The 27,578-nt window shown below is 39.9% G+C and overlaps 2 protein-coding genes across 2 annotated transcripts; one reads left to right on the forward strand and one right to left on the reverse strand.

Moving 5' to 3' along the window:
* Nucleotides 1-4,358: 4,358 nt before the first annotated feature.
* LOC135464101 (18S rRNA aminocarboxypropyltransferase-like) lies at nucleotides 4,359-5,659 on the forward strand. The gene has a single exon (XM_064741592.1). It carries the CDS (start codon nucleotides 4,364-4,366, stop codon nucleotides 5,372-5,374), a length of 1,011 nt encoding a protein of 336 aa, XP_064597662.1. The 5' UTR covers nucleotides 4,359-4,363; the 3' UTR covers nucleotides 5,375-5,659.
* Nucleotides 5,660-19,389: 13,730 nt separating this feature from the next.
* On the reverse strand, nucleotides 19,390-26,383 carry LOC135464114 (sperm microtubule associated protein 2-like). The gene is made up of 4 exons (XM_064741606.1): nucleotides 26,195-26,383; nucleotides 24,984-25,045; nucleotides 22,110-22,176; nucleotides 19,390-20,875 (listed from the first exon to the last, which is right to left on the reverse strand). The coding sequence occupies exons 1-4, from the start codon at nucleotides 26,269-26,271 to the stop codon at nucleotides 20,344-20,346; spliced, it is 738 nt and encodes a 245-aa protein (XP_064597676.1). The 5' UTR covers nucleotides 26,272-26,383; the 3' UTR covers nucleotides 19,390-20,343.
* Nucleotides 26,384-27,578: the final 1,195 nt, after the last annotated feature.

Genomic DNA, 27,578 nt, shown 5'->3' on the forward strand with positions numbered 1-27,578 from the left:
GAAATCGTAGTGGAACACCTGTGTTGAAATCGCAGCAGAACAACCGCTTTGAAGTCATAGTGAAACACTTGGGTTGAAATCCTAGTGGAACACCCAGTTTCAAACAGGGTTTGCACAGTCTTTGAAACTCCTTGAATTTTCTGGAAAAACGAAATTCCGTTTCAAGTACAGTACTTGAACTTCCTGGAAAGAAATAAAAACTCCTTGAAAATTTCGATGTTGGATGGAAGCAAATGTTTGTTGCGTACATCATTCTTAATCCAAACGTGAGGAAAACTGAATTCCTAGAGCTAATTTTTCTAAAACCAATAACAAACGTTTCTGAGACGTTTGGCTGTTAAAGCATTATACATGGTCCAGTTTCCGTTACCTGGCCACTGCATATCCACACGTTTTACCTTATAAACTGGCTCGTTGTGTATCAAACAGATATGGTGTCTTGGCTTCTCTTCATTACCCTAGTAGGGTGCAGTGTTTTACTAATTCCGTTTAAACAAAACCGGGTCAAAACACACTTAAAGTATGTTGATGTGACATCATATATGGCTCTGCTTGTAGTTGTCCCCTCATTATCTATGCTTGATCCAGCTGTGTTACGTAGGCCTAATATTGTGAAAGTGTCAAATCAGCATAATCATAAGAATTCCCATACAGAGCAAAATTTAGGAGTTTATTCGATCGGGGCGAAAAAGTCGTTCTGTTTAAGCAAAGATCTTATTATACAAGTGGGGGGCCTCTGTGGCTCAGTCGGTTAGCGCGCTAGCGCAGCGTAATGACCCAGGAGCCTCTCACCAATGCGGTCGTTGTGAGTTCAAGTACAGCTAGTGCTGGCTTCCTCTCCGGCCGTATGTGGGAAGGTCTGCCAGCAACCTGCGGATGGTCGTGGGTTTCCCCCGGGCTGTGCCCGGTTTCCACCCACCATAATGCTGGCCGCCGTCGTATAAGTGAAATATTCTTGAGTATGGCGTAAAACACCAACCAAATAAATCAAATCAAATCAATGAAATATTATACAAGTCAACCATTTTGTCTGTTAAATAAACAAATCCATTTTGAAGGTACATGTAGCCAATTGTAGTGACAACCGATACCGGTACCTCTCAGATTGGGCAAGAAATAAAGAAAGAACTCATAAGGTTGAACTAATTTGACTACCTCTCAAATTGGGCAAGAAATAAATACACAACTCAGATGGTTAAACTGAAGAAGAAAAAAAGACTTTTTTCCCATGGAAAATAAAGCAGAAAAAGTATATTTGAAAGAAAACTGCAGTATTAAATAAACACAGTTTAAAGCTAAAAAAAAAAACTTTGTAAGATAAAAATATAAATCACTGTTAAAAAATCAAATCAGATTTTCTGTGTTTGTCAAGAATGTCTCAGATAATTGCCTTTCAGTAAATATCAGACCTGAACTATTGAAATTATTGTATTAAAATGGTTCTAAAATTTTGAAAGTTATAGTGCAACCTGCTTGATATAATTTTAGAAACTTTATTACTGGATTTGAACAGTAACATGTGCCCAGACAAGGCTGGTATTTAGTGGAAGGTTATTACTTAAACTATGTGGAAGTTTGACTGGATTTATGCACAAAATTTTGTACAAAATCTTTTATAAAACTACATAAAATCTTTCCATGAAAATTGTAATTTGGTCCTGGAAAACTCCTGAAATTTCATTTGTATTTCTCTTTCTGAACTATGTGAAACCATAATGGAACAAACAAATAGAAATTATATGGAAAACCCACTTTCAAATCATAGTGAAACCCCCACTTTAAAGTCATAGTGAAACACCCATGTTGATATCTTAGCAGAACACCTGCTTTGAAATCATATGGAACACACACTTTCAAATCATAGTGGAACCCCTGCTTTAAAGTCATAGTGAAACACCCATCTTGATATCACATAGCACTCAGATTGAAATTATAGCAGAACACCCAGGCTTAAGTACTAGTGGAACACCCAGGTTCAGCAGATAGTGGGACACGTGGGTTGAAATCAGAGTGGAGGACAGAACACCCTGATTAAAATCACGGCAGAACACCCTGTTTAAAATCTTGGCAGAACACACCGGTTGAAATCATACTGAAACACTAAGGTTAAAATAGTAGCAGAACACCTGGGCTGAAATCATTGTGAAACATGTGGGTTCAGCCAATAGTGGAACATTGGCTTGAAATCACCCAGATTGAAAGTCATTGTGGAACATTGGCTTGAAATCACCCAGATTGAATAGTGAGTGAGTGAGTGCTTGGGGTTTAACGTCGTACTCAACAATTTTTCAGTCATATGACGACGAAGGAATCATTAGGGTGCATGCACGTGTAATGTGCCTCCTTGTTGCAGGACGGATTTCCACCGCTCTTTTATTTAGTGCTGCATCACTGAGACGACTTACCGAAGGCAAGTAAGCCGCCCCGCCCGAGCCATTATACTGATACGGGTCAACCAGTCGTTGCACTATCCCCTTCATGCTGAACGCCAAGCGAGGAAGTTACAACTTCCTCTTTTAAAGTCTTAGGTGTGACTCGACCAAGGATTGATCCTGGATCTACCGGTCCCGAAGCGGACGCTCTACCAACTGTGCTATCCGGGCCGGTTCCCAGATTGAAAGTCATTGTGGAACATTGGGTTGAAATCACCCAGATTGACTGTCATTGTGGAACATTGGGTTGAAATTACCCAGATTGAAAGTCATTGTGGAACATTGGGTTGAAATTACCCAGATTGAAAGTCATTGTGGAACATTGGGTTGAAATTACCCAGATTGAAAGTCATTGTGGAACATTGGGTTGAAATCACCCAGATTGCCTGTCATTGTGGAATATTGAGTTGAAATTCACCAGATTGAAAGTCATTGTGGAACATTGGGTTGAAATCACCCAGATTGAAAGTCATTGTGGAACATTGGGTTGAAATCACCAAGATTGCCTGTCATTATGGAACATTGGGTTGGTATCACCCAGATTGACAGTCATTGTGAAACATTAAGTGAAATCACCCAGATTGAAATTCATTGTGGAACATTGGGTAGAAATCATCCAGATTGAAAATCATTGTGGAACATTGGGTTGAAATCACCTAGATTGAAGGTCATTGTGGAACATTGGGTGGAAATAACCCAGATTGAAAGTCATTGTGGAACATTGGGTAGAAATCACCCAAATTGAAAGTCATTGTGGAACATTGGGTTGAAATCACCCAGATTGCCTGTCATTATGGAACATTGGGTTGGTATCACCCAGATTGAAAGTCATTGTGGAACATTGGGTTGGTATGACCCAGATTGAAAGTCATTGTGGAACATTGGGTTGGTATCACCCAGATTGAAAGTCATTGTGGAACATTGGGTTGAAATCACCCAGATTGACAGTGATTGTGAAACATTGAGTGAAATCACCCAGATTGAAATTCATTGTGGAACATTGGGTAGAAATCACCCAGATTGACTGTCATTGTGGAACATTGGGTTGAAATCACCTAGATTGAAGGTCATTGTGGAACATTGGGTTGAAATCACCCAGATTGACAGTCATTGTGGAACATTGGGTAGAAATCACCCAGATTGAAAATCATTGTGGAACATTGGGTTGAAATCACCTAGATTGAAGGTCATTGTGGAACATTGGGTTGAAATCACCCAGATTGACAGTCATTGTGGAACATTGGGTTGAAATCACCCAGATTGAAAATCATTGTGGAACATTGGGTTGAAATCACCCAGATTGAAATTCATTGTGGAACATTGGGTTAAAATCACCCAGATTGACTGTCATTGTGGAACATTGGGTTGAAATCATCCAGATTGAAAATCATTGTGGAACAGTTGGTTGAAATCACCCAGATTGAAAGTCATTGTGGAACATTGGGTTGAAATCACCCAGATTGAAAGTCATTGTGGAACATTGGGTTGAAATCACCTAGATTGAAAGTCATTGTGGAACAGTTGGTTGAAATCAACCAGAGTTAAAGTCATTGTGGAACATTGGGTTGAAATCATCCAGATTGAAAGTCATTGTGGAACATTTGGTTTGAGTCATAGTAGACTGACTAGCAGCACAGAAAACATTGTATTCCTGTGTACATTGTAACTTTTAAACTGACCTTATACTATTTCTTGTAAAAATTCAGAATTTTATGTGTCTAAATTTGCAGACAAATAATAAATTTTTGTTGTCAGAATTGAAATTCTGGAAAAGATTCTTAATTATTTAAATATATTAATTTGGTTAATTAGTATAGCAGTAATGATGATAATTATTTCTGAATTTCACATAGATAACTTATGGTCTCATTTCTCAGTACTAATACATGTATAGTCTTTTTTCTTTAACCTTTATTTATTGTTTATATTCCATGACAGTGCTCAGAAAAAAAATTAGCATGCCAGGAAAATACAAAAGAGGAGGGGGTGCCGGTCGAGGAAAAGGAAACTTCAAACAAAGTCGGCGAAACGAGCGAGATAAGAAGTTTACAGAGGACAGGTTTGTGAGTGAGATGAAGGCGGCTGTGAAAGACGTTGAAACCGATGTATACGTGGCCGCCTTCCCGTTTCCGTTGGGCATGTGGGACTTGGAACAGTGCGACCCTAAGAAATGCACTGGCCGAAAACTCTGTCGAAAAGGGTTTGTCAAAACATTGAAGCTGCAACAGAAGTTTAATGGCCTTGTCCTGTCACCTGTGGGAGAAAAATGTGTGTCTCGCCAAGACCGAGAGATCATTCTTGCGAAAGGAATTGCTGTCGTAGATTGCTCATGGGCTCGCCTTGAGGATACGCCGTTCAGTCGAATGCGCACAAATCATCCACGCTTGTTGCCTTACCTGATCGCAACGAATCCCATTAATTATGGACGACCGTGTAAACTTTCTTGCGTCGAGGCGTTCGCTGCAACTCTTTATATAACAGGGTTTAAAGATCTGGGTGCGATCTTGATGAAGCGATTTAAATGGGGTCATACATTTTATGAGGTGAACGGCGAGTTGTTGGAGAAGTATCACCAGTGCGTTGACAGTGCAGAAGTTATTTCTGCTCAGCACAGATACCTTGAGGAAATTGAGCGTGAGAGTTCGGCTAACAAGAATGTTGATTGGACAATCATTGATGAAGAGCTTGATTTTTGTAATCCGAACAGAGGTGCTGGAAAGTATGCAGAGGAGTTTTCAGACGAAGACGATGAAGACGACGGCAACGACGATGATGATGATAGTGATGAAAATCCTGATGAAAGTGATGGTGAGGATGATGTAAATGATAACCCTGAAGATGAAAGTGGTGATGAATATGTTGATGAAAATAACGAAGATGATATACATGTAGGTGGTGATAATGATGAAAGTGACAAGGAGGAAACAAGGAAACAGTGGTGATGATAACATTGTCAACCATAATAATGGATAATATGTTTAGATGCTAGGGAAGTATATGCATGTACAATATAAGCGATGTAAATGTAATGTACCAAATGTTTGTTGGAAAGAGAAAATTTGCAAAGAACATTGACGACTGATGAGAAAAATTTAGCTTCAGCTATGGAAGGGATGCCTCCGTGGTTCAGTTGGTTAGCGCGCTAGCTCAGCACAATAACCCAGGAGCCTCTCACCAATGCGGTCGCTGTGAGTTCAAAGTTCAGTTCATGGTGGCTTCCTCTCCGGCCATATTTTCCCCGGGCTCTGCCCGGTTTCCTCCCATCGTAATGCTGTCTGTCTTAAATACAGTGTAAAAAAACAATCAAATAAATAAATAAATCAAGTAAGCTATTGAAGGGGTGGCCATGAAGCTAACAGTATTATCGGCTTTTTTTTAAATTATTTATCCAGGTTGTATTTAGAATGGATAATATTGAGTTGTGCAATTAAATATGCATATTAGGCACATTTGTATTAACATGATAAGTGAAGTTATATTATTCAATTTAAGGTAGAAACAGCAGTATGTATATAAATTTCGTGTCGGTATCTACATCTGACCAGGTATGAAAGCAGATCAGTTCAACTGATTCAATAATTAAATTGTTTGAGCAGTGCTCACTTGTTCAGTGCGATAAAGCGCTGGTCTGATTAGTCTGCTTAATTAATCATCTACCAGCTTTTGTTGGTTTGGCTGCCGCATTAAGCCAGGGTGGTTGTTTTTGTACACGTCTCCGGGCACCGACATTTCCTGCAGCTCTACAAGACCAGCATGCTGTTGTCTATTTGTGAGTCATTGTGGAACAGTGGGTTGGAATCACCCAGATTGACTGTCATTGTGGAACATTGGGTTGAAATCAACCAGATTGAAAGTCATTGTGGAACATTGGGTTGAAATCACCCAGATTGACTGTCATTGTGAAACATTGGGTTGGTATCACCCAGACTGCTGTTGTCTATTTGTGAGTCATTGTGGAACATTGGGTTGGAATCAACCAGATAGAAAGTCATTGTGGAACATTGGGTTGAAATCACCTAGATTGACAGTGATTGTGAAACATTGGGTTGAAATCACCTAGATTGACAGTGATTGTGAAACATTGGGTTGAAATCGCCCCGATTGAAAGTCATTGTGGAACATTGGGTTGAAATCACCTAGATTGACAGTGATTGTGAAACATTGGGTTGAAATTGCCCAGATTGAAAGTCATTGTGGAACATTGGGTTGAAATCACCAAGATTGAAAGTCATTGTGGAACATTGGGTTGAAATCACCAAGATTGAAAGTCATTGTGGAACATTGGGTTGAAATCACCCAGATTGACTGTCATTGTGGAACATTGGGTTGAAATCACCCAGATTGAAAGTCATTGTGGAACAATGGGTTGGAATCAACCAGATTGAAAGTCATTGTGGAACATTGGGTTGAAATCACCCAGATTGACTGTCATTGTGGAACATTGGGTTGGTATCACCCAGACTGCTGTTGTCTATTTGTGAGTCATTGTGGAACAGTGGGTTGGAATCAACCAGATTGAAAGTCATTGTGGAACATTGGGTTGAAATCACCCAGATTGACTGTCATTGTGGAACATTGGGTTGAAATCACCCAGGCTGCTGTTGTCTATTTTTGAGTTAACATAGAATGTAGCCAATCCCACGGCCAGTACATCAGCATTCGATTATTTCTGACAATTTACTTTAGTCTGGCATATAACTGACGTGCATCAGGTAAAGAGCATTTTATTTTTTTATGGTATGACTGTGTCACATTAAACGGCCATTAAATAAATAAAGAAATCAACACCAAAAACAATCAGTAAAATATGCTGATATAAAAGAAGTGAGAGATTTTAAGCTCAGGTTGCTGTCACGGGGCAGAGTGACATCAGTATAGTGAGAAACCACTTCTTCATCAGAGAAGGGGCTCGCTGACAAATAAAAGCGTCAGGCTAATCTTCACAACTGCCCAAATATTGGAAATCATCTGCAAGCTATAACAGTGCATGTTGTGTGTTTAAAGGAGAGGAAAACATAAAAATGGTGCCAAAAGCAGATGAAAGAACATCAAAACTTATTTGCAAATATGGTCTTTAAAATTTTTTTTTTCAAGAGAAAAGGGTATTTGAAAATATTTTTGCATGGTGGGTATTTGGGACTAACTTTGGTATTTATCACTTGTGCATAATAATGTTCTAAATAAGGGTGTGATACTTTTCTAATAAATTTATTGGAATGTAAATTTGTTGTTTATATCGAAACGTGTATTTAATTTAAATTATGATTATACTTATGAACATATTAAAAATATAAATATGATCCAAATTGAGGTTTAATACATTTGTTAGCTGAAAAGAACAAATTCTAGTGCAAAATATTTATTTAACCTATGTTACATCCTCATTTATGACATATATGTATATAAACAAAAACTATAAATAGCAAAAGGTGGTCCCAAATACTCACCATACAAAAATTATTTTCAGTCTTTTTCGCCTTAAGAAAAAATCAGAAAAAATATTGAAGATCTCATTTAGGAATAACTTTTCGCACTCTTTCATCTGACTTTCGTCATTTTTATATTTTCTCCACCTAATGAATAAAGTACATGTGTGTGAAGTGGAAGTGAAAAGACAAACAATGACTACACAGACATCAAACAATGACTACACAGACATCAAACAATGACTTCAGAGACATCAAACAATAACTACACAGACATCAAACAATGACTTCAGAGACATCAAACAGTAACTACACAGATATCAAACAATGACTTCAGAGACATCAAACAATGACTACACAGACATCAAACAATGACTACACAGACATCAAACAATGACTTCAGAGACATCAAACAGTAACTACACAGACATCAAACAGTGACTTTACAGACATCAAACAATGACTACACAGATATCAAACAATGACTTCACATACATCAGACAGTAACTACACAGACATCAAACAATGACTTCAGAGACATCAAACAGTAACTACACAGACATCAAACAATGACTTCAGAGACATCAAACAGTAACTACACAGACATCAAACAATGACTTCAGAGACATCAAACAATAACTACACAGACATCAAACAATGACTTCAGAGACATCAAACAGTAACTACACAGGCATCAAACAGTGACTTTACAGACATCAAACAGTAACTACACAGACATCAAGCAATGACTTCAGAGACCTCAAACAGTAACTACACAGACATCAAACTGACTTCAGAGACATCAAACAGTAACTACACAGACATCAAACAATGACTTCAGAGACATCAAACAGTAACTACACAGACATCAAACAATGACTTCAGAGACTTCAAACAGTAACTACACAGACATCAAACAATAATTACACAGACATCAAACAGTAACTACACAGACATCAAACAATGACTACACCGACATCAATCAGTGACTACAGAGACCTACATATGCACACCGTAGTACAGCAGGGCGGTTTACTGTCAAAGACATGCCTATATTTAACCTTGCATAATTTTTCATCACTTTCTTGTTTTTTATTTAGCATACAGTTGTTGAAAAATTCCCAGCAGTTTTATGGCGACTTACATATACATATGGGGTACATATACTTATATTAACTCCTTTTTACTCTCTGTATGATATTTCCTATGGAGATGCAAGGTGGCGTCTTCTCTAATCGTACGTGGGAAGGTCTGCCAGCAACCTGCGGATGGTTGTGGCTTTCCCCTGGGCTCTGCTCGGTTTCCTGCCAACATAATACTGGTCACAGTCATCTAAGTGAAATATTCTTGAGTACGGCATAAAACACTAGTCAAGTAAATAACTAAATACATGCTGGCTTCCTCTGTGATCATACATGAGAAGATCTGGCAGCAACCTGCGGATGGTAGTGGGTTTCCTCCTACCATGTAACTGAGATATTGTGGAGTAAAACTCCTGTCAAATAAATGCATATATGTAATTAAATCAGTCTTGTGTAGATACATATATGACCTTGTGATTTGTTCTGATTTGACCTTTGATTTGGTGTGTCTAGTCAGATCAGATACAAGATATTTTTGCAGTAATGCATATTTTTGATAACTCTCCTCTGTGATTTTTGACATTAGATATTACTTAAAAAAAAAAAAACACTTCAAGATTTTATATTATTGGCAGAAAATAAAGCCTCATAAAAAAAATAAGGCTTGTTTTCATCACTGTCTATTCCATCTGCTTCCTCAGTATTTTTTATTTATTATAAAAATTTTTGTTATAGTTGTGGCAATGTGTCGTGGCAAGTAAGGCTTTTCTCTGGTTGTTATGGCTATAAACAGTTGAGTACATCGTTGTGCAATGACGGGAAGGATCAGACAAAGGATTTATTTTCTAAACCTACTGATACCCAAAAGTGACCGTTATTTTTCAGATAAGTGATGGGAAGGAGTTTTTTTTTTTTATGTGGACTTTAGAATGTAGGATGTTTCAATTTTAAAATTGTTTGCTGCATTCATAGGCGTAAAAATGTTTCAATTTTCCTTCTAAACTTGAAATATATGAATACGTGATGTTTAAAAAATGTTGTAAAATATTTACAACAATCATTGAATGTCTTTATTTACAAGGAAAGTGTGTATGTAAACAGTATATAATACAATATGTGTTACATATATTTAAGTGAAAGGTAGAAATGTATTTATTGATATACCTGGTGAATGTCAATATACAACAACTTTGGTGGGGGGGGGGGGGGGCGGTAAGGGGAGGTAGAAATATACAACTTGTGTTTGCAAGCTCAGCAGTGTGCAGTGCTGTTGAATAAATGGAATTTCTGAATTACTTCGTCTGTGTTTGTCTCTACCATTATTATTCTCTTAGGATGGAAAGGGACAACAATTTTTTTTTTGTTTTACAGTTATGCCAACAGGAAAAAATCCAAAAATGGAATAAATATGAAATTAAAACTCTGCTTTTTTTTGTGGGGGGGTGGGGGTGGATCTTAATGTTTTCCCCTTATTTCAAAGCTTCAGTTTTATTCTAATTTGTGTTGAAAACGGTTTATTTTGCCAGTAAAGCAAACTTTACATTCATGTGGCCTCATCTTAACGTTTAAAAAAAAAATCAATAAGTAAAGAATTTATCAGCATCTTCATGCCATTGAAAAAAAACACACAAAAGAGTTGGTAAGCTAGGACTTGTCTGTAAGCTCAGGCACGTTGGAAACAATTTGAAAATTGATTTTGATTTTTTTTTTTTTTTAAGCGCGCTAGGGCAGCGAGCGTAATTACTCAGGGGCCTCTCAGCGATGTGGTCATTGTGAGTTCAAGTCCAGCTCATGCTGGCTTCCTCTATGGCCATACGTGGGAAGGTCAGGCAGCAACCTGTGGATGGTCATAGGTTTCCACCGGGCTCTGCCTGGTTTCCTCGTACCATTATTCTGGTCACCGTTTACGTTTACATTCACATGCTAAGAGCCTTGAGCAGACTGAACAAACACTTAAGTTCATATCTTCACTGCGATCAACAGTTTGCTTGATACCCATACATGTGTTTTGTTAGAACTGACACCGTACTGTAGAGGATGCAAGGATTGACTAATACTAGTATGATGGGTGGTAAGACTGGCTGACTGGTTGTGCTTTGTTAGAACTGACACCGTACTGTAGAGGATGCAAGGATTGGCTAATATTAGTATGATGGGTGGTAAGACTGGTTGACTGGGTGTGCTTTGTTAGAACTGACACCGTACTGTAGAGGATGCAAGGATTGACTAATACTAGTATGATGGGTGGTAAGACTGGCTGACTGGTTGTGCTTTGTTAGAACTCACACCGTACTGTAGAGGATGCAAGGACTGGCTAATACTAGTATGATGGATGGTAAGACTGGCTGACTGGTTGTGCTTTGTTAGAACTCACACCGTACTGTAGAGGATGCAAGGACGGGCTAATACTAGTATGATGGGTGGTAAGACTGGCTGACTGGTTGTGCTTTGTTAGAACTGACACCGTGCTGTAGAGGATGCAAGGATTGGCTAATAGTAGTATGATGGGTGGTAAGACTGGCTGACTGGGTGTGCTTTGTTAGAACTGACACCGTGCTGTAGAGGATGCAAGGACTGGCTAATACTAGTATGATGGGTGGTAAGACTGGCTGACTGGTTGTGCTTTGTTAGAACTGACGCTGTGCTGTAGAGGATGCAAGGATTGGCTAATACTAGTATGATGGATGGTAAGACTGGCTGACTGGTTGTGCTTTGTTAGAGCTGACACCGGACTGTAGAGGATGCAAGGATTGGCTAATACTAGTATGATGGGTGGTAAGACTGGCTGACTGGGTGTGCTTTGTTAGAACTGACACCGTACTGTAGAGGATGCAAGGATTGGCTAATACTAGTATGATGGGTGGTAAGACTGGCTGACTGCTTGTGCTTTGTTAGAGCTGACACCGTACTGTAGAGGATGCAACGATTGACTAATACTAGTATGATGGGTGGTATGACTGGCTGACTGGTTGTGCTTTGTTAGAGCTGACACCGTACTGTAGAGGATGCAAGGACTGGCTAATACTAGTATGATGGGTGGTAAGACTGGCTGACTGGTTGTGCTTTGTTAGAGCTGACACTGTACTGTAGAGGATGCAAGGACTGGCTAATACTAGTATGATGGCTGGTAAGACTGGCTGACTGGGTGTGCTTTGTTAGAACTGATACTGTACTGCAGAGGATGCAAGGACTGGCTAATACTAGTATGATGGATGGTAAGACTGGCTGACTGGTTGTGCTTTGTCAGAACTCACACCGTACTGTAGAGGATGCAAGGATTGGCTAATACTAGTATGATGGGTGGTAAGACTGGCTGACTGGGTGTGCTTTGTTAGAACTCACACCGGACTGTAGAGGATGCAAGGATTGGCTAATACTAGTATGATGGGTGGTAAGACTGGCTGACTAGGTGTGCTTTGTTAGAGCTGACACCGTACTGTAGAGGATGCAAGGATTGGCTAATACTAGTATGATGGCTGGTAAGACTGGCTGACTGGTTGTGCTTTGTTAGAGCTGACACCGCACTGTAGAGGATGCAAGGATTGGCTAATACTAGTATGATGGGTGGTAAGACTGGCTGACTGGTTGTGCTTTGTTAGAGCTGACACCGTACTGTAGAGGATGCAAGGACTGGCTAATACTAGTATGATGGATGGTAAGACTGGCTGACTGGGTGTGCTTTGTTAGAGCTGACACCGTACTGTAGAGGATGCAAGGACTGGCTAATAGTAGTATGATGGATGGTAAGACTGGCTGACTGGGTGTGCTTTGTTAGAGCTGACACCGTACTGTAGAGGATGCAAGGATTGGCTAATAGTAGTATGATGGGTGGTAAGACTGGCTGACTGGTTGTGCTTTGTTAGAGCTGACACCATACTGTAGAGGATGCAAGGACTGGCTAATACTAGTATGATGCATGGTAAGACTGGCTGACTGGGTGTGCTTTGTTAGAACTGACACCATACTGTAGAGGATGCAAGGACTGGCTAATACTAGTATGATGGGTGGTAAGACTGGTTGGCTTGGTGTGCTTTGTTAGAGCTGACACCGTGCTGTAGAGGATGCAAGGATTGGCTAATACTAGTATGATGGGTGGTAAGACTGGCTGACTGGTTGTGCTTTGTTAGAGCTGACACCGTACTGTAGAGGATGCAAGGATTGGCTAATACTAGTATGATGGGTGGTAAGACTGGCTGACTGGTTGTGCTTTGTTAGAGCTGACACCGTACTGTAGAGGATGCAAGGACTGGCTAATACTAGTATGATGGATGGTAAGACTGGCTGACTGGATGTGCTTTGTTAGAACTGACACCGTACTGTAGAGGATGCAAGGATTGGCTAATACTAGTATGATGGGTGGTAAGACTGGCTGACTGGTTGTGCATTGTTAGAGCTGACACCGTACTGTAGAGGATGCAAGGATTGGCTAATACTAGTATGATGGGTGGTAAGACTGGCTGACTGGGTGTGCTTTGTTAGAGCTGACACCGTACTGTAGAGGATGCAACGATTGGCTAATACTAGTATGATGGGTGGTAAGACTGGCTGACTGGTTGTGCATTGTTAGAGTTGACACCGTACTGTAGAGGATGCAAGGATTGCCTAATACTAGTATGATGGATGGTAAGACTGGCTGACTGGGTGTGCTTTGTTAGAGCTGACACCGTACTGTAGAGGATGCAAGGATTGGCTAATACTAGTATGATGGATGGTAAGACTGGCTGACTGGTTGTGCTTTGTTAGAACTGACACCGTACTGTAGAGGATGCAAGGATTGGCTAATACTAGTATGATGGGTGGTAAGACTGGCTGACTGGTTGTGCTTTGTTAGAGCTGACACCATACTGTAGAGGATGCAAGGATTGGCTAATACTAGTATGATGGATGGTAAGACTGGCTGACTGGTTGTCCTTTGTTAGAACTGACACCATACTGTAGAAGATGCAAGGACGGGCTAATACTAGTATGATGGATGGTAAGACTGGCTGACTGGTTGTGCTTTGTTAGAGCTGACACCGTACTGTAGAGGATGCAAGGATTGGCTAATACTAGTATGATGGGTGGTAAGACTGGCTGACTGGTTTTGCTTTGTTAGTGCTGACACCGTACTGTAGAGGATGCAACGATTGACTAATACTAGTATGATGGGTGGTAAGACTGGCTGACTGGTTGTGCTTTGTTAGAGCTGACACCGTACTGTAGAGGATGCAAGGATTGGCTAATACTAGTATGATGGATGGTAAGACTGGCTGACTGGTTGTGCTTTGTCAGAACTCACACCGTACTGTAGAGGATGCAAGGATTGGCTAATACTAGTATGATGGGTGGTAAGACTGGCTGACTGGGTGTGCTTTGTTAGAACTGACACCGTACTGTAGAGGATGCAAGGATTGACTAATACTAGTATGATGGGTGGTAAGACTGGCTGACTGGGTGTGCTTTGTTAGAACTGACACCGTGCTGTAGAGGATGCAAGGATTGACTAATATTAGTGTGATGGATGGTAAGACTGGCTGACTGGGTGTGCTTTGTTAGAACTGACACTGTGCTGTAGAGGATGCAAGGATTGACTAATACTAGTGTGATGGGTGGTAAGACTGGCTGACTGGTTGTGCTTTGTTAGAGCTGACACTGTACTGTAGAGGATGCAAGGATTGACTAATACTACTGTGATGGGTGGTAAGACTGGCTGACTGGGTGTGCTGGCTGACTGGGTGTGCTTTGTTAGAACTGACACCGTACTGTAGAGGATGCAAGGATTGACTAATACTAGTGTGATGGGTGGTAAGACTGGCTGACTGGTTGTGCTTTGTTAGAACTGACACCGTACTGTAGAGGATGCAAGGATTGACTAATACTAGTATGATGGATGGTAAGACTGGCTGACAGGTTGTGCTTTGTTAGAACTGACACCGTACTGTAGAGGATGCAAGGATTGACTAATACTAGTATGATGGATGGTAAGACTGGCTGACTGGGTGTGCTTTGTTAGAACTGACACCGTGCTGTAGAGGATGCAAAGATTGGCTAATACTAGTGTGATGGGTGGTAAGACTGGCTGACTGGTTGTGCTTTGTTAGAACTGACGCTGTGCTGTAGAGGATGCAAGGATTGACTAATACTAGTATGATGGATGGTATGACTGGCTGACTGGGTGTGCTTTGTTAGAGCTGACACCGTACGGTAGAGGATGCAAGGATTGGCTAATACTAGTATGATGGGTGGTAAGACTGGCTCACTGGTTGTGCTTTGTTAGAGCTGACACCGTACTGTAGAAGATGCAAGGATTGGCTAATACTAGTATGATGGGTGGTAAGACTGGCTGACTGGTTGTGCTTTGTTAGAACTGACACCGTACTGTAGAAGATGCAAGGATTGGCTAATACTAGTATGATGGGTGGTAAGACTGGCTGACAGGTTGTGCTTTGTTAGAGCTGACACCGTACGGTAGAGGATGCAAGGATTGGCTAATACTAGTATGATGGGTGGTAAGACTGGCTGACTGGTTGTGCTTTGTTAGAACTGACACTGTACTGTAGAAGATGCAAGGACTGGCTAATACTAGTATGATGGGTGGTAAGACTGGCTGACTGGTTGTGCTTTGTTAGAGCTGACACCGTGCTGTAGAGGATGCAAGGATTGGCTAATACTAGTATGATGGGTGGTAAGACTGGTTGTCTTGGTTATAGAATAAGGCAGAGTTAAAGGCCAAAAAACACTCAAATGATGTACATATATTTTTTAGATGAAAAAACGTTGGCACTGTCAAGGGAAATGGTTTATTTATTTATGATGTTTTTCCCACAGCGTAAAATGATTTTGGTAGCTGTCATTTAGAAAGTGAATTTTAAATGAAAATATATTGATAATTAGGAATTACACTTTCTGGATACAGCACAGATTCTAGTGTTGAAAATTGTTTCCGACCATTGTGGGTTTTGAACAAGTGACCTCTGTGACTAGGGGGCGAATCCACAAAGCCATTTATGACTAAAGTCTAAATTTTGAGATGTGATTTTAGAACTTATTTATAGACTTTAAATTAACATTTTGACCAATTTATATACCTGATCAGATAACCGATGTATGTACATTTTATTTTCCAGTACTGAAAACTTAGCCCTGTGAAGGGGTATTAAATTTTTGACAACTCAGAAAAGGCTTTCTGAAATCCGCCCCTCCAATACATGTTAACCATCTAGAACATTCGATCAATAGGCGTTCCACATACATAGACGGGAGCTGAACAAAATGCATCTATTTTCAGCTTACATGTATGCAAGAGTGATATTGACTTCAGCAGTCCAAGTGTTGCCTGGCCTTGGTGGATTATTCCTTGACTACCGAGCTCATGAGTTCAAATCCAACTTTCACCGGTCCAGCTGCACCTTTAAGTCAGAAGGGTTTGTCAGGAAACTGGCGAATGGCAGTTGTTAACATGAGGAGCATTCCGAAACCAGTTAAAACTGTGTGTGGAAAGATCTGCCAGCAACCTGCAGATTGTCATTGAATCCCCCTCGAGCTCTGCCCAGTTCCCTCCCACCAAAATGCTGACTGTCGTCATGCAAGTGAAATATTCATGTGTACGGCGTAAAACACCATTCAAATAAATATATTAAACCAAGTAAATATTAACATATTAAGCCATACTCCTCACAACACATGTGTCACTCTGTACATTCACCTTGTATCACTGTCACCACCTGTATAACCACTGGCAAATTTTGTACACAAACCTTGAACACAATCAAGATCACTGGGGTCATCATTATGAGGCAGATGGGATGTCAGAAAAAAGACAATCGGAACAGTTTTTTCTAATAATACTTTGTACATATGAGGTGGGGGGTGAGGGGTGGGGGGTGGGGGGTGGGGGTGAAAAGATGTTTCTTGTTCAGTTTAATCAGATTAATAAGTTTAATGACTTGAGACTTGGTTTATACATTGATATATACTAATGGAAAAAAGTAACTGTGCATCACAGAAAATGGGACAAAACAAAAGATGTTTGAAAAGTTATAAACCTAACCGTCAATAAACATTTAGCCAAGCATTTTTCATGAAATGTCATGTCACGTATCGCGCGTGGTACGTGCACTTCGTGTATAATCACATGACTCACATTCTGCATGATGTTTGACACATGAAGTTCACACACCTGATTTCGAAAATTGAAGAACTGTTGATTATTCTTTAGCCTCTAAATGTTGTGGAAAACACGTTAACTTCAACATAAACTATGCGTACAACATGCCACGGCTTACAGAAAATCAGCGTCTCCGCGCCGTGGGTATGCTGGAGATTGGAATGGCCCAGAATGAAGTTGCCAGACATTTTGGTGTCCATCGAAACACGATATCCTCTCTATGGCGACGTTTTCAACAGAATGGGAACACGAGAGATTTGCCCCGGTCCGGCCGTCCACGTGTGACGTCACGTCAGCAAGACAACCATATTCGGCTGACCCATCTAAGGAATCGATTCCAGAGTTCCAGTTTGACTGCTCGGACCATTCCTGGCTTACGCCCAATCAGTTGCAGGACTGTACGGAAACGACTGCGGGAGCGCAACATCCGGCCCAGACGTCCTGCCATACGTCCGATTTTGCTCCAACGTCACCGATAGGCACGTCTTGTCTGGTGCAGACAACATGTACGGTACAGGAGACAAGATTGGGATGGTGTTCTGTTCACTGACGAGTCGAGATTTCACCTGGACGGCTCTGATGGCAGGGCAAGGGTGTACAGACGTCCTGGTGAACAGTATGATGACGCGTGCGTTGTTCAACGTCGAGCGTTTGGTGGCGGCAGCGTTATGGTATGGGGAGGCATCACATCTCATGGGCGGACCCAACTTGCCATTGTGAATGGCAATCTGACAGGCCTGCGATACAGGGACGATATCATTCTGCCTCATGTGCAAGCGTTCATTCAAGGACATGGACGTAACATCACACTTCAGCAAGATAATGCCCGTCCACATGTCGCTCGTGTTGTGACGGATTTCTTGAGACAGCACAACATTCCGGTACTCCCTTGGCCAGCAGTTTCTCCTGACCTGTCCCCTATCGAGCACGCATGGGATGAAATGGAACGGCGATTACGTCAGGGCCCGAATCAGCCATTGATGTTAGCTGATTTGGGACAAATGTTGCTTCAGACATGGAACAACATTCCCCAAGCTTTCTTCACTCGCTTAGTGTCGTCTATGCGTCGTCGTTGTCAAGCCTGCATCAACGCCAATGGTGGACACACACGATATTGAGTTTGTGAACTGACTTTTGACACCACATCTCTTCGAGGGCGTGTCATGATGCCTAGTGTCAAATCATAAAGATTTCGAGATTATCCTGTCAGCAGTTAAACAGTGATTAAACAGAATACGAAATATCATATTCTTATCTTAATTCATTAGAACATGGCATAACTGCAGATGATGCACAGTTACTTTATTCCAGTAGTATAAATCAGCTGTTCAATTCCCTTTCATCTGAAGTATACACAAGATTTCAACAGACTCCTACACCTGTAGCAATTTTATTGATGATTTTATGGATGCTGGTTATGAGAGACTGTGCACATCCTGGCACTTAGCTGGCATGTGGCAGTGGTATGCAGGCAACAAGGTGAAAAGTAATGTGGGAAGGTATTGGGAAAGCAACAACTTTGGATGGTATTCTCTGAACTACAACTAATAATATTTATTTTCTTTTTCTAATCAGTGTTTTACGCCATACTCGAGAGTATACTCACTTATACGACGGCGTCCAGCAATATGGTGGGAGGAAACCGAGCGGAGCCTCGAGGAAACCCACAACCACCCACGATCATCTGCAGGTTGTTAGCAGGCCCTTACCACATGAGCTGGACTTGAACTCACAGCAGTCACATTGGTGAGAGGCTTCTGGGTTCTTGCGCTGTGCTGGCATGCTAACCCCCCAGCTGATAACAACCAGACAACAGAACAAAGTGCACACCATACAGTATGTAAATTGTGAACGTAATTAAAAGCTTGTTTTGGGCTAATGAGGCTGCAACTTTTGTATTAACTCCCATGTTATCTGAACAAAATTTTCACCACTGCATTTGTGCGAGCCTGGCATGTTGGCTCGAATAAAATGGCAAATGCCTGGATATCTGCAATAGAAAGCCAGAACAAGTCCAGGTGTCTCACATGGGTCATAGAGGTCAAATTTGTCTAATGGTGGCATTGATGTAAAGAGAGTATACAGAGTGGTGCATCAGCTGTGGGGAGTATGTGATAGTGCTTCAGAATGCCAGTATAGCAGCTATGAAACTCCTGATGAGTACCTAGCAAACGCAACAATTTTGTCTCTGAAACTAAACTGTGAAAATAAAATCTGTACACAGGCATACATAATTACTCAACGCCGAAGGTTGGAGCTTTATTGCTGTCAAAACATGTATGTATATATATATATGTGTGTATTTAGTATGATAAAAAAGCACATACCATTCAACTTTCATAATACTGATCAGTAAAACACCCTGCATAAAATGTAAAATATATCCATGTGAGTATAAAAACACTTGGAACTACTCAAAATCTCTGATTACTCAACACAAAAATGTATAAAATGTTTTACAATACTCAACTGGCAAATATAACAAGCCCATTAACAGATAACACAATTATGTAAATCCAAACTTTCTAAATTATTGTCATAAGTGACAAAAAGAAAAGGCATGACCAATTTATTATGAAGTTTTGCTCAAGACATCATTGATCTATATTAATTTAATAATAAACTTCTCAAATCACTTCAAATTTGGCATACACTGAGGCAAAACAAATAAAGACTACTAACCAACAAGTTTTAAACAATGTTTTTGGAAAACATTTAGATTGTTAATATCTCAGACTTCATACACAATTTCAATACACTGCTTTAAAAAAAAGTTTGATTGAATAACCATAACCATAAAAAAAACTTGGCAGTCTTAAACAGACAAACTTAATTTCTTGAAGAAAAAAGCAACAGTTGTTCAGTGCAGTATGAATTCTGAATTCAGTGTTATCTCCCCTTTTTGTAGATCAAAACAAAAAGGGGAGATAACAATTCTCACCATTCTGAAAAGCAAATTCTCATTGGTAATCTGGTCACAGAACAAATTTACAAGAGACTGAGGGATAGTACTCAACACAAGAACATAGCCAGAGTTTTGGATCAGTCAGTTAAGATTGATCCATTCTGTGAGATGCACTGGTGACATGAACAAACTCACACAAAATGCAACATTACATGTGTACTGTAAGTCAAATCATTTTGCATCATCACTGAAGTGCTCTTTAACTGATCGATCTTCAATTATATATCGGTTCAACATTGACAACCTAACAAAAGCATTACCCCAGGATGCACCCGTACAGATATTTCAGCTTTTACTTCTTGACCACAACTTTTCTGGGTAGCGGCACAGCCAATTCCTCCACCCTGGGGGTGGTGTGTGCGTGTCGTGCCGCAAAGGTCACCTTGTAAGGGTCGTAATCATCTTTTAACAAGCTGCGGCTTCGCGGCCTTGCCAACTGCTGCAGACGCAAGGACGCGATGGCTTTCATAGCGGAATCCGACACCGGCCACTGAATTTGCTTCTCCTCTTGATAGCTTGGATGAAGTTTCTTTGACTCTGCCAGTTGCTCCACTCTTCCTGAGGCCGTCGCCTTCAGGGCAGCAGATGACACACTTTCTGTCGGGTCACGAAAGGTCGCCAGGTCAGATTTCTGTCGGGGTACAGACAGGGCGTCAAGTCTTGCAGTCGAGGTAGCACGCGAAGCCCCTGGAGTAACAATGGTGTAGGGCGATCTCTCAGCCTTATACAGAGGGCTGAGGGGTTTAGGCTGGCTAAGACTCTCTGTCCTGGCTGAAGGAGAAGTGTTCTGGGCAGCTGATGAGACCAGCCAGATTGGGGTGGGCCTACATGGGAATAATCAAACAAATGAAAATCTAATTTCATCACTTCGAATTTGTCTATGCTTTCAGGCAAATTTTAATGAGATTTCCAGGCAACAAGCTATAAATAACCTTAAGACAAACAGTCAGATTGTTAGCGTCTCAAACTTCATGTAATGACAACAAAAATAAGAGAAAACTTTCATTTCTTAACAATATTTTCGATAATACATATACTAATTTACATATTTCAGTGGAGTTTAACGCTGTGGTCAGGAATGTTTCTCCTTCATCATGGCTGCCAGGTTTGTAGGTAGAGGAAACTGGGGTAATCCACTATCCCTCACCAGGCACCGGGCAACCCTCCTGAGCTACACCAGTATCCAAATCAACCGGAGCTGGACTCAGTATGTTCAAACACGTGACATTGGTCAAATGCCTAACAGTTGCAGTGAGTCAGGCCTTTAACCATCAAAGCCAGTGAAGAGCAGTGAGTAATATCAATGGGGAAAACGCCTGATTGAAGTTTTATGCACTTCACTGATACACTTTCATGATGGGAATCAAATTGTTTACATTGTACTTCATTCACTGGGTTTTTGAACTGTACATTATTTCTTCTAATTCTTGGGGCACCTGGTCTGCTCTTTCCAGGAATTATAAATGTAACAGTAGCAGATATATTGAGTTTCTTTTGTCTCACATGGTTAGACATCTGATGAACACCAAACTTATATCCTTACTTTCCAAAAGGTTGGTAAAGAAATGTAATATTCCATTTTCAGCACTACCGATATCTGTTGCAAAATTAGAAGAATCAGGGTAGGCAAGGAATATTTCACTAAAAAGTCAGCGGTTGTGTTTCTGGGTGGAAGACATAGCAGAGCCCACCACCCATTGGCCAGTTCTTGATATACCTAATTTCATTATGAACCTTATGTAACCATGTCAAACAGGTGGCAACGCAACCTCACATCAATTTATTTGATCACTGTTTTCCGTCGTACTCAGGACTATTTCACCTATTTGATGGTGGCCAGCGTTATGGTGGTAGGACGTGGGGCAGAACCAGGGGGGGAAACCCCTGATCATCCGCCGGCTGCTGCAGGACCGTCCCACGTATGACCTCTCACATAAAATCATCCTAACTCTATAAACTGTTTTATGTAAAATAATTGAGAGGTTATACTCTTTTAACTGAACAATTCGTAATTTCAAATTAATTAAGTCAAGCTGTGCAAGCAAAAGCATTTCTTACCTGTCTCCTTTGTAATTTTTGTTCAAATCTTTTGACCTGGAAAGTTCTTGGACCCTTGCAGAGGCGACTGAAATAATAAAAAAAGAATTAAGAATTTTTGGAAAGAAAATCTTTAACCTTCACAATATACACGAACACTGCAAAGCATATTAAACATCGTTAAAGCCAAATTGAAAGACCAAGATACGTTAATTTTCCAAGATCGTAGTTCCAAGGTGCACTTGAGGTTGATCAAATTACACATGATCATCTTGATTCAAACTCTTAAGCAAAGCAGTTTTAAAGGCACAGTTTTGATCTACAAAAGGGGAGATAACTCTGTAAGTTTTTAACAATGTGACTTCAACAGAATGCTGGAGATAGAGAAAAGAAGTGAGCAAATATTATAACCACAAGTGAAGCGGTTCTGTAGACATAAAGTGTAATCATGGTGGTGATGTCAAAAAGTTTTACACCGATGGATGGACGGACAATATCATAGGATAATAAGATGACCTGTAAAATGCGCAACCTATAAAACATCTTTCAGCCAAAATTTCTCACATAAATTTACAACTCAGTATTAAATGACTGTCTTTGTTCGTGACATTTTGGACATCATTGTTGATTTCCAATTTCAATTTGACTTCACTTTTTGGCTGGTTAATTTCCTGTTTATATGTCAGACATTTTGCCCACCTCGTCAACCAGGTTAACATATATAGGCACTATATATATAGGCATGTTTGATTAGGATAACGTAATTTGAGTCTTCAATTCCTAAATAATACAAAACATAGCTACCTCCATCTCTATAGTGTAAACAAACCTTATATACTGAATAAATATTCATTTAAAGTATGATACCCAGTTAAACCACAAGTACTGTGTTTAGTTTGCCTGGAATGTGTTCAAAGCTGAACACTGTTCCTCAGGCAATCAATAAAATTAGCAATTAGTTTGATCTAAATTAGCAAGCCTTATATATTACTGACTGCATTAGTAGCCTAGAAATATAAGCAATGTGCAAATTAAAACTTATCAGTCTCGGTCATTTTTATATCCCTTACGGTTGTAATGAGTGAAAATGCAAGGTGGCAATGCTCCTTGATCTTGAATGGGGGGCCTCTGTGGCTCAGTTGGTTAGCACACTAGCATAACATAAAGACCCTTTAACCAATGTGTCGCTGTGAGATCAAGTTTAGCTCATGCTGATTTCCTCTCCAGCTGTCCATGGAAAGGTCTGCCAGCAACCTGCGGATGGGTTTCCTCTGGGCTCTGCCCGGTTTCCTCCCACCATAATGCTGGCCGTCGTTGTATAAGTGAAATATTCTTGAGCACGGTGTAAAACATCAATCAAATAAATAAATAAATAAATAAATAACTTGATCTTGAATGGGATCAGAACTTTCACAATCTGCTTAGTGATTGAGAAAGCACTCTGAATGACGATAAACACATTTCCAAAGCATTTTCAATTTCTACAAAACAGTATTATATTTATACTGTATTAACACTGAAAAGACTATTTCAAAAAGGCCAGTATATAGAGTACACCTTTTTCATAATATCGCCCACCCCATAGTCATTGCATGAGTACCTGCTTGTGACTTGAAATAGCAGTCAACAATTTCCCGATGTTTAAATGCTGCCCTCATATTACCAGTCTGATCTTGGGAATTAGCTGAAGAAGAGACATCCATGCACCTGTGATAATTAAGTTTCTTTTATATAAATGAAGTATATGGGAAGGTCTGCCAGTAACCTGCGGATGGTCGTGGGTTTCCCCCAGGCTGTGCCCAGTTTCCACCCACCATAATGCTGGCCGCCGCTGTATAAGTGAAATATTCTTGAGTATGGCGTAAAACACCAATCAAATAAATAAATAAATATATAAATGAACGGTACTGTTTGTTCAAAACATCCAGTCATAAATGTGCCCTTCAAACATGTCACAAAAGAACTGGAAAAGTTTGTTAGAAATTATAAATTTGTAATCGTTTCAAACAAAGTCACGAACGTCAATTAAATCCTTACCTTATATCAATATATAAATGTAAAGACAATGAACTTGATCGAAGTATCCCTTTTAAATGATGGAAACAGAATAGATCTTGATTTATAACTGCTGGGTACAGAAAGCGAATGCCAACGTGTGGAGGAATTTTAAGCACATTTATTTGTTGCACAGAAGTGTGATACTTTGCCTGTGTCATCTCCTATTTCCTACTCAGCACCAATTCTGTACGTCGTTGTATAAGTGAAATATTCTTCAGTACGACGTAAAACACCAATCAAATAAACTCTGTATCCCTTTCATCGGGCCTACATTTTGCATGGCATACAGGCTTACTGTAAACCTTTTTCGACCTCTATAGCACTTTTTTTTCAGTGGAATTTGTGCACATAATTAGTATGCAAATGACACCAAAAATGATTTGTCACCAAAGATGCAAGCTTCATAAAACCGTGCAGATTATTTCTCTACACCCCATACATGTAGTTCTCTCGGAATGTCTCAAAATATTGGTCGCAGCATCCAGTGAAGGTTGAAAAGTTTGAAGAATTTCATAATCATTTAACCAATTAAGTTAGTGCAGTGCCTGTTGATAATAACTCATGTCTGCAGAACAGAGTAAATGGCTTGACTCTGCTTCTTACAGTATTCAGCCCATAGCTAAGGAGCGTAAAAGAACTATGTGACATCATCATTGCCTAATACACAATTTTTCCAACATAATCAACGGGACGTACATCAAATCGTTGGGTCCTTGGCCATACAACATGCAAGTATGAAAATGAAATCGAACAAACAGTATTTCAGAAAATCAAAAGACAGACAGATTGACACATGTATAAAGATTCCTTATCTGATAATTAGATACAAGTACTTACCACATGTTGTTGTGCCACCTGAAGCTACCGATGGCACATAATCCACCCAATATACTGATCGCCTGCAAATGAAATAATCTTTTGTGTTAAGAAATTCATTAAGTTCGCCACACACTATGGACATGAATGGAACTAGAAATTTCTCCTGAAATTTATGTATGTAATGGCTTTTCTTTTTATTTGTTCTTTTTTTCTTTTTTGACTTTAAACGAACATTTATTTTCATCAAAACAATATGTAAAAAGAAAATGCATATCGGTACTGTGTGCATAGTTCCAGGTTTAATTAATATTTTACCTGACAAATTCTGGACATTATCTACAACACTTGCAGCTTGCTTTATACAAAATCAGGAACTGAAAAGACGTTTCATTATACTAGCAGTCTTATAATCATGTATAATTCTGTTAACTTCATCAGTCTTGCAATACATGCTATTTTATTTATTCAATTTTAATATTCTTTAATGCCACTTTTTTTTTTTTTTTTTGTCAAGAATTTTGCACTTACATGTACACTACTGAGGTCAGTTTTATTGGCAGAGGATATTGATTTTTTTTTTTTTTTTTTTCTGATTGGTGTTTTTACACTGTACTCAAGAATATTTCACTTATACGACGGCGGCCAGCATTATGGTGGGTGGAAATCGGGCACAGCCCGGGGGAAACCCACGACCATCCGCAGGTTTCTGACAGACCTTCCCACTTACGGCCGGCGAGGAAGCCAGCATGAGCTGGACTTGAACTCACAGCGACCGCATTGGTGAGAGGCTCCTGGGTCATTACGCTGCGGTAGCGCGCTAACCGACTGAGCCACGGAGGCCCCGAAACCGATATTGATATGAGCAGGGTAAATCGGTTTCAAAGCATCCCAGTTTAGTGTGATCTCAAAGATTGGCTTCGTTTTTAAATAGTACCAAACATTATGTTTTTCTCTGTAACCCACGCAGGCTACTGTACGCAATGCCCTTAGAGGACGAAACTCCATGGCCGGGGTTATGACTGATATGCCTTCTGTGAATTAATGAATTTATTTAACAATGGGTTAAAACTTGCCCGAAAATCCGGTCTAAGGATGGCTTGTATTTACTGATGAGTGGATATATGCTGTGAACTATTAAAAGTTCACTGCCGATTTCTTGGCTAGATTTAAACCAACAGTTTAAATCATGAACACGATCAGACGAAACATTTGTTGTTGTTGTAACCTACCGATCCTGTCTGAAGCCAGTAGGTGTAGGCTTCGGCCGTGCAAGAAGGTCGATCCGAGTTGCGCTTGTCGTAGACATTTTTCACCTCTGTCAAACCAGGGATATCTCTCAATGAGGACTAAAACTATGTTCACATCAAATATTTAAAGTTCAACCGAGAAAGACTAACAGACACCGCTCTCGGTTGCCGCCATGTATGTCCCGCATGCGTTGTCCTTGGTTACAGCCATGACGACGACTCTCGCGTCTCATCGGAAATGCATAGGGCCTACATGCACACAGGCTATTTCTCGAACTCGCTTTGACTCGTAACTACTTAGGTCAGCCAGCCAGTTTCTCCTCTACGCACTGTATGGTTTTCTACATCGCTAAACACCCTCTCAGTTCCAATCCATCTTCAAATTTGTACAAACGAATACATTTTATATAATTAAAAAGGTGTTGTGGAGTAGACAGGCAAAATTGGCGAAGTATGGATTCGAACTGTGCTTGTGTACAAACGAGCACGTAAGCAATGATACGACGAAAACCAGTTTGGTTAACAAACAAGTTTATTGTTGCCTGAAGTAACAACTGAACATGATAAGCATCAAATCTGACAAAATAAACAAAGGTTGACCTGAACACAGAAATAATAACAACAGGTGTACCAGTAACAATAATACGACATAACAGAAATACGCATCATTCTGCTCTGAAATAACTTGACATAAAAACAAACATAAAGATCAAATGAGTGCTTATTGATCCCATAATATTATGACAATATCATAAACACAAGGCATACTATTACGTCAATATATACAAAATACCAAGAAAAAAATAATAATAATAATAATAATCCTACATATGTACAATGTATACGCTTTAAGGGCCATCTAGCCTGCATATAGTTCAAGAGGTTTATGTATATGCATTGCAGACTTATAACAACTCAAAATTTAATATTCCAAAACATTTTATTTAATGGAGTCAACACAGAGAACTTTTTTGTACGGTATTGAGAGTTCTGAAGGTATATCTTGTTTATAACGATATCTGATCAAAGCACGTAATGTCAAGGCCTATATGGCTTATCTACCGCTTACACATATGGACTTCTGTGACAAAAAAGAAGTCTTTAACCCACAATCTTATCAAAGTCAGTCAGCCAATCAGAATTAATTCTGCTGATAATACATTTATGATGTTCACAACGATATAGCCTCCAGTCACTCGGATACCGGTAGGCACTCTTACATAATCTGTATACGAAGGTTACTATTGTTCTTACATGTTCAAAGTCTTAATTTAAAAAAAACAAAAGACAAAAAAACATCATTAAGCACAAATTTAATTACCCAGTTTTTCACTTGGAGTGTTCAAACACGTCGCTGTGACTTCAC

The sequence above is a fragment of the Liolophura sinensis genome, chromosome 3 (assembly GCF_032854445.1).
Source record: "Liolophura sinensis isolate JHLJ2023 chromosome 3, CUHK_Ljap_v2, whole genome shotgun sequence".
Lineage (NCBI taxonomy): Eukaryota > Metazoa > Mollusca > Polyplacophora > Chitonida > Chitonidae > Liolophura > Liolophura sinensis.

What these genes read in the sequence shown, in the direction of transcription:
- LOC135464101 (XM_064741592.1), top strand. Translation starts at nt 4,364, where the DNA reads ATGACAGTGCTCAGAAAAAAAATTAGCATGCCAGGAAAATACAAAAGA.
- LOC135464114 (XM_064741606.1), bottom strand. Translation starts at nt 26,271, where the DNA reads ATGTCTACGACAAGCGCAACTCGGATCGACCTTCTTGCACGGCCGAAG. An exon ending in ACTGGCTTCAGACAGGATCG is followed by an intron (nt 25,046 to 26,194) that starts GTAGGTTACAAC and finishes TTTCATTTGCAG; the next exon opens with GCGATCAGTATATTGGGTGG. An exon ending in AAAAATTACAAAGGAGACAG is followed by an intron (nt 20,876 to 22,109) that starts GTAAGAAATGCT and finishes ATTCCCATGTAG; the next exon opens with GCCCACCCCAATCTGGCTGG.